Source organism: Grammomys surdaster, unplaced genomic scaffold (genome assembly GCF_004785775.1).
Source record: "Grammomys surdaster isolate TR1022 unplaced genomic scaffold, NIH_TR_1.0 103119, whole genome shotgun sequence".
Taxonomy (NCBI): domain Eukaryota; kingdom Metazoa; phylum Chordata; class Mammalia; order Rodentia; family Muridae; genus Grammomys; species Grammomys surdaster.
The window spans coordinates 186-7,540 of NW_021608947.1; the positions used below are offsets into that span (position 1 = coordinate 186).

Below are 7,355 nucleotides of genomic sequence, written 5' to 3' on the forward strand. Positions count from 1 at the left end.
AAAAAAAAAAAAAAAAAAAAAAAAAAAAAAAAAAAAAAAAGAGAAAGAGTCTCAGCCAGGCAGTGTAGCACATGCCTTTCATCCTAGCACTTGGGAGACAGACAGGTGGATCTCAGAGTTCGAGGCCAGCCTTGTCTACAGAGCAGGTTCCAGGACAGCCAGGGCTCCACAGAGAAATTCTATCTTGAAACAAACAAACAAACAAACAAAACAACAACAACAACAAAAACAAAAAACAAAAAGAGAAAGGGTCTCACTATATAGCCCTGGAGAGCCTGAAACTCACTGTATAGCCCAGGCTGGCCTTGAACTCACACAGATCCTATTGCCTCCGCCAAGTGAGAGACTCAAAGACCAACACCGCCCCACCAGGCTCACTTATCCTTTACTGTCTGCGTCCTCATTAGAAAGCATACTCCAGCCGGGCGGTGGTGGCGCACGCCTTTAATCCCAGCACTTGGGAGGCAGAGGCAGGCGGATTTCTGAGTTCGAGGCCAGCCTGGTCTACAGAGTGAGTTCCAGGACAGCCAGGGCTATACAGAGAAACCCTGTCTCGAAAATCCAAAAAAAAAAAAAAAAAAAAAAGAAAGCATACTCCAGGGCCAGCCTGTGGCTCATTAGCGCAGCACCTGCCTATCATGTGTAAGGCAAGGACTTGATCCCAGCACTGCCAGAAAAAAATCGTACACAGAGCAGAGCCTGACACGTTATGTGTCTGGCTCATGCTGTTCAATAAATATTTGCTGAAGGAGTAAATGAAAGGCTTGCTCACCTTCTGGATTCTTGTGGAGATGCTTTCGGGGGGCCTTGGACTCCAGACTTTGCCCTTCAGTCTTGGAAGGTGTAGCTGGCTCTGAACATAGCTCCTGGGAACACTCTGGTGAAGGGTGGGTGACACTTCAGCTGGACCCCTTGCTCTTTTCAGTTGCCATCCCATATTCCCCCTAGACTCACATTTCTTTCCCTCCTCCCTTTGAGAGATGCTTACCACAGTCCTCATAGATGGTGTCTGGGGAACAGGGAAGGGGACCTGGTGTGGGGAAGGCTCCCAGCCATCGCTGCATGTCTGACCTAGTGATGAACATAGGAGGGGGAGTTCATGGTTGGCCCAAGAGATATTCCCGGGGGACAAAGTAAGGGCAACAGAGGAGAGAGAACAGAAATAGAATATAGAGTCTGAGGGTCCTAAGAGCAGCTTGCTTGTCTGCATGTTTTGACAAGGCTGACCAAGCTGGCCTTAAATTCATGGTCCTCCTACCTACCCAGTCTTCTCAGTGCTCAGATAGTAAAAGTTCACCACCCTACTGATTTATTTTCTTTGGGTGCTGAGGACTGAATCCCGAGTCTCAGGCATGCGAGGCAAACTCTACAACTAAGCCACACCCCAGCCCCCAAGAGTGTTTTCTACAGACAGGACTCACAGTGAGGCCGCTTGGAGTAGCCTGTGGGTCGGGCGGCCCTGGTGGTTGCTGAGAAGGGAGAGGCGGAATGTAGGGGGTCCAGATGGGTCAGGAACCTGCTGGGCCTGCACCAGGGAGCGATGGGCATAGTCCAGAACCTGCAGCCGCTGCCCACTGCCCAGGGAAGAGGGCGTTCAGAGGAGAGCAGGGGTCCTGCTGGATGCCTCTTCCCTACTCCAGCTCAGGCTCCCTCCCCTCCCACCCAGGACCCACCTCTTGGGCTGAGTGATAAGCAGCAGGTCACTGAAGAGCAGCAGGCAGAGGGGAGTGAAGCGTGGGCGGGAGGTGAAGAGCACACCCCCCCTCCGACACCCCAGTTCAGTCAGCTCCCCCTGCAATTCCAGGCGCCGTGACCAGGAGACCAGCGGTAGAGCCTGGGAGAAAAAAAGAGAAGGGTCTAGCCTCGGTGTAGCATGGTGAGGAAAGGCTAAATGGAGAGTCTGGGCTGGACGAACCTTGACTTTGTGGAAGCGCAACCTTTGGGTGAGTCGGATCAGCTCTTCGGTCTGCTTCATGCGCCCCACCTCAGCGCTGCAGCGCTCAATGATCTGGGGAGGAGGATGCAGTCACCCATCCCAGCGGCCACCTATTCCCTTCCACCTCCCCTCTGCTTCTTGGCACCTCTTCCCTCCTCAGCTTCCCTTCTGCCCACCTTGCTCACAGCGCCCAGGGCCTTCTGGGCATTCTCCTGACGACTGGACCCCTCCTCTGTCTGGCTTAGGATATTCTGGAAACAGAGAGGAAGGGAACTGAGATCCCCCACGCCCCTGAGATTCTGAGGTGCTGTGGACCCAGCCCAGCTTTGCCAAATGTTCCGTTTAGGTTTGAGACCTACCACTTACCAGCTGCCAGAGCTTGAGCAAATCAGGTTAGTGCTCAGAGCTTCGGTTTCTGCATTTATAAGATGGAGCTGATATCTACTTAGCACGTTATGAGGAATCGAGGAAGTGATGTATAAAGAGGACTTAGCACAGTTCTTGGCACATCATAAATGGGGGAGGGCGTGTCTTTTTTTAAAAAAATAATTACTAGCCCACCAATAGAACGGGACAGTTAGAAATACCTGAATTTCTATTTCTTTTCTGAGACAGCTTTTTTTTTTTTTGCTAATCAGCTCTGGCTGCCTTTGAGGTCGGAATCCTTCAGCCCAGCCTCTGGAATGCTGGGATTACAGGCATGTACCATCATATCTGGCTCCATCCATTATTTTTGCATGACCTAGGCCAAGTTATTCAAACTGCACCTCGGTTTCCTCCTTATAAAATCTCGTAAATAATGGTTCCTGCCCTTGCACACTTGTCACTGGGGTGATACAGGTGTGGGACATTTCGAACGGGGTCTCTAACAGCACACTCAGCAATCACTGAGTTAGTACGGTATTATAGTTATGATGCTATCTACATGAACAGCAGATGAGGCTGAATAAAACTCAAGGCAACTGGGTTAGCAGCTCAGTGGCAGAGTATTTGTTTAGAATGAGTGAGGCATCAGTTTGATCCTCCCTCGAACAAAAAAAAGAATTAAATTTAAAAAATAAAAATAAGCCAGGCAGTGGTGGCATACTAGGTTTTGATTCCCTGCACTTGGGAGGCAGAGGCAGGTGGATGATCTCTGTGAGTTAGAGGCCAGGACACACAGAGAAACCTTGTCTGGAAAAACTAATTAACGGCCAGGCGGTGGTGGTGGCAGCGCTCGCCTTTAATCCCAGCACTTGGGAGGCAGAGGCAGGTGGATTTCTGAGTTTGAGGCCAGCCTGGTCTCTACAGAGTGAGTTTCAGGATAGCCAGGGCTACACAGAGAAACCCTGCCTCGGAAAAAACAAAACAAAAAAACAAAAAAAAGGAAAACTAACTAACGAAAAATTTAAAAAGATACTATATACAATAGTTAAGAGACTGTGTAGTGAGTTCTAAACAACCAAAACAAACACCAAAGCCAACTATCTCAAAACAAAGTAGCTTATCTTTGTTTCCATCATCCTGTTGGAGACTCTTCACATTGAGATTCCAATATATGGAGGTACACACCTTTAATTCCAGCCCTCTAGAGGTACAGGCAACCAGATCTCTGGTGCCAGGCCAGCCTGGAATGCAGAGCAAGCTAGCCAAAGCTACATAATGAGACCTTGAAAAAAAAAGAAAGAAAGAAAGAAAGAAGGAAGGAAGAAAGAAAGAAGGAAGGAAGGAAGGAAAGAAAGAAAGCTGGACACATACTTTTAATCCCAGCACTCAAGATCTCAGAAGCAGGTGGGTCTCTGTGTAGCCAGGGCTACACAGAGAAACCCTGTCTTGAAAAATCAAGGAAACAAAACAGTGTTTCTCAAAACCCCCATTTTTTCCCCCTCAGTATTATCCCACTTAGGAACTTTTTCACTTATTATTTTAGTCAGTTACACTAGAGACTGTATCCAAGGCCTTCCTTTGTACAACCTAGACAAGCTGTCTGCATCTCTCAGCCTACCCTACTACCACAATAAAAATTGAATTTTACAGATACACAATAAATCTGCCTATTTACCACAGCCCTTTGAAGTTCACAATCACTGGAATAGCTAAGGTTCGGGTTTTTTTTTTTTTTTCCTCAGTCCTCCCCAAACCACTGTTTGTTCCTTTGGAAATCTCAGCTAGTTAGAGGCTGAGCAGAAAGTTTAGGAGGTTCTTTCTCCAAACCTGTCTGCTCCTGAGGCATTGAGGGAGCTGAGGGCCCATCTGGAAGATGTTGTCCTGAGAGTCATGGTGGGGTAGGAAATGGTGATAACTAGAGCAAACACTGTGGAGTTTCCACTGCAGGGTTGGTGGGATGGGTCAGGCACCAGGCTGAGACAGTACCTGCAACAGCATCCGGAGCCGGGTGATGCGCTGGAAAGGCAGCAGCAGGAAAGATGGCAGCGGAAGCCGCTCACATTTGGGGAGACTCTGCAGCCTCCGCAGCTCTGCAGAGAAGCGCACATTTGTATCCCTGCAAAGAAAAGCCCAGATCCTTAGGGACTGCCTGAAGTGGGGTCCTAAACACCCCCAGCCAGCTCTGGCCTCAGCCTCAACAAGATTTCACAGGTTCCTCCAACTCTGGGATACAGAAACCCCTTATCCATAGTTTTGCTCTTGTAATTTCAATTATCCAGCACCTTTAAATGAAACATTCCAGAAACAGAAACAAACAATTCATACATTTTTCATAGTTTTGCTTTCATAATTTCAATTACTCAACACCTTTAAATGGAATGTTCCAGAGACAAACAAGTCATATATTTCACATACTTTTTCTAATTAACCACTAAGATGTCTTATCTGGGACACCAATAATCAATGCCTTTGCCCAGTGTATTCATGTGTATACACCACCCACCTGTTAATCACTTAGTAGTGCTAAGTCCTATTCATCAATTAACTCTGCTGTTCTCATGGAGCTGTGTCCAGGTAATTCTTTTTTTTTTTTTTGAAGATTTATTTATTTATTTCATGTATGTGGATATACTGTTGCTGTCTTCAGACACACCAGAAGACAGCATTGGATGCCCATTACAGATGGTTTGTGAGCCATAATGTGGTTGCTGGGAATTGAACTCAGGACCCCTGGAAGAACAGTCAGTGCTCTTAACTGCTGAGCCATCTCTCCAGCCCCAGGTAATTCTTATTTTACTTACTAATGTCCACAAAGTACGAGAGTAGTGATACTGACAATTTTATTACATTATATTGTTCTTTTTGTTTGTTTGTTTGTTTTGTTTTTGTTTTTTCAAAACAAGGTTTCTCTGTATAGTCCTGGCTGTCCTGGAACTCACTCTGTAGACCAGGCTGGCCTTGAACTCAAAAATCCACCTGCCTCTGGCTCGCTCCCAAGTGCTGGGATTAAAGGCGTGCGCCACCACCGCCTGGCACATTATATTGTTCTAATTTTTCCATTTCATCATTATTTATTATTAATCTATTAATGGACCTAATTAATAAACTGTTTTTATAGGTATGTAGATATAAGGTTCAGTACTATCCACTGGTGGTTTTGGAAGGCATTCCCAGGGAGAAAGGAGGAAGCCATGTTACTCACATAAGGCGGCTATAGGTCTCCTCCTGATACTGCTGGTTCCGTACATAATCCACATACACGGAGAAAGGACCAACTGCATGGGCGTGCACCACATCACACAGGTCAGTGATGTGTGGGGAAGAACGAACTCGAGACAGCAGTGTTCCTAGAAACCTGAAAGTATAGATAGACGAAGCAATTAATAGAGGGATAGAAATCTGGTTTTCCAAGTTTTTCAGGAGACAGCTGCACATTAACTGGGTCAGTGAAAGGAGAGATCCAGAAGAGGGAGGGAGCCAAAGGGGATGCTTAGCAGCTCAAGGCCCAGATCCTAGGAAGACCACTGACCGCTCGCTGACACTCTGGACTCGCTGCACATTGGAGAAAAGCGTGTGATGATCCCGAGGAGTGAGTGTGTCCCGGAGAGGCTGGCTCAGGACGAAGGTGTCCGTCAGCAGCCTCAGCGAGCGCAGGTAGGAGGCCTCTGATGTCACCACCTCAAACAGGCTCTAGACAGCAGAGCAGGGCCACAGTAGAGAGGGCAGCCACCTTGCAACCACCCCAGAACTCAGGTCATGTACCTTCTCAATGCCATATCCCACCCTTCTCAGTCGCACCCAGGGGTACCCACCTCCTGCATGCGCCTTTCCTGGGGGCTTAGACTCTCTAAGAGACCACTGCCTCGCACAGCCGGGAGCTCCTGCCACAGAGTGTTTCGAGGTCCAGGAAGCCTGGAGAAGGTGGGAGCTTCTCCAGGATTAGCTGGAGAGGGACCCCCATCCTCACCCACACCCCACAGCTCCTCTGACAGCACAGCTGCTCGGTAAGTCTGGTATAAAGGCTCTGGAAGGTAGACAGAGAACATCAGGGAAGCCTGGGGCCCCAGAACCCTTCCCTCCTGCCTGTCACAGTAAAGACCTACCGTCCTGCAGGGGCAGCTCCCACTGCAGCTCCTTCAGCCCCTCCAGTCCTTCCTCCTCCCTGTGGAGAAAGAAAGGAATACATGTGAGGTCCACGTGTGGGAGCAATTCATGTGATACCACATGAGAGAGATGCACATCGCATGGAGGGATCCTGACAGTTCTCCAGATCAAATTCCAGATGTTTGTGCCTGTTGGAGGCAGGGCCCTTGACAAATCAGGTCCTAAACATTCCTGCTATCAACTACTGTGCAGTAGACTTCCAAGTCCCTCCCTCCAGCCCTCTCACATAGCAGCATTGGCTGGAAGGTCTTTGTGGCTTGGTACAACTCCATATGGTCAAACTCTGACTCTCTGTCTCCCCTCTCCTAGTTGCTAGTCATTCACTCAAGCTACAAGCTGGTGTAGAAAATATTTTCTAAACAAACGAACATACTTAGATTATTACTTCTGATTTAAAAAAAAAACAAACAACCAATCTAGGATGACTAGCAAGTCCAGCAAACAATGGATGCCGTGGTTGCCAAATGGTTTTGCCAACAATAATTTTAATAGAGGACTTGAGAAATGGCTCAGTGGTTAAGAGAATGTACTATTCTTGCAGAGGACTTGAGTTTGATTCCCAGCACTCATATCAGGTGGCTCACAACTGCTCGTAATTCTAATCGAGCATGTTGCTGAATGCCTTTAATTCCAGCACTAGGGAGGCAGAGGAAGGAGGATCTATGTGAGTTTGAGGTCAGCCTGGTTTTAAAAGCAAGTTCTGATGCACAAGAGATTATCCCTACAGAGCAGATTTGGGGCCAGACTGGGATGTGTGAGTTCTGTTTTATTTTTTATTTTTTATTTTTCTTTAATTATTTTATTTTTTGGTTTTTCGAGACAGGGTTTCTCTGTATAGCCCTGGCTGTCCTGGAACTCACTCTGTAGACCAGGCTGGCCTCGAACTCAG

The 7,355-nt window shown here is 47.6% G+C and overlaps 1 protein-coding gene across 1 annotated transcript; it reads right to left on the bottom strand.

Moving 5' to 3' along the window:
- Positions 1-772: 772 nt before the first annotated feature.
- On the bottom strand, positions 773-6,464 carry LOC114635398 (rho guanine nucleotide exchange factor 15; the record flags this gene model as incomplete). Its single annotated transcript, XM_028784014.1, has 11 exons — positions 773-877; positions 989-1,071; positions 1,422-1,574; positions 1,674-1,834; positions 1,916-2,008; positions 2,113-2,187; positions 4,289-4,418; positions 5,505-5,657; positions 5,832-5,992; positions 6,115-6,326; positions 6,406-6,464. Coding segments are annotated over 11 exons (1,385 nt in total), but the record flags the coding sequence as incomplete, so codon positions are not given.
- Positions 6,465-7,355: the final 891 nt, after the last annotated feature.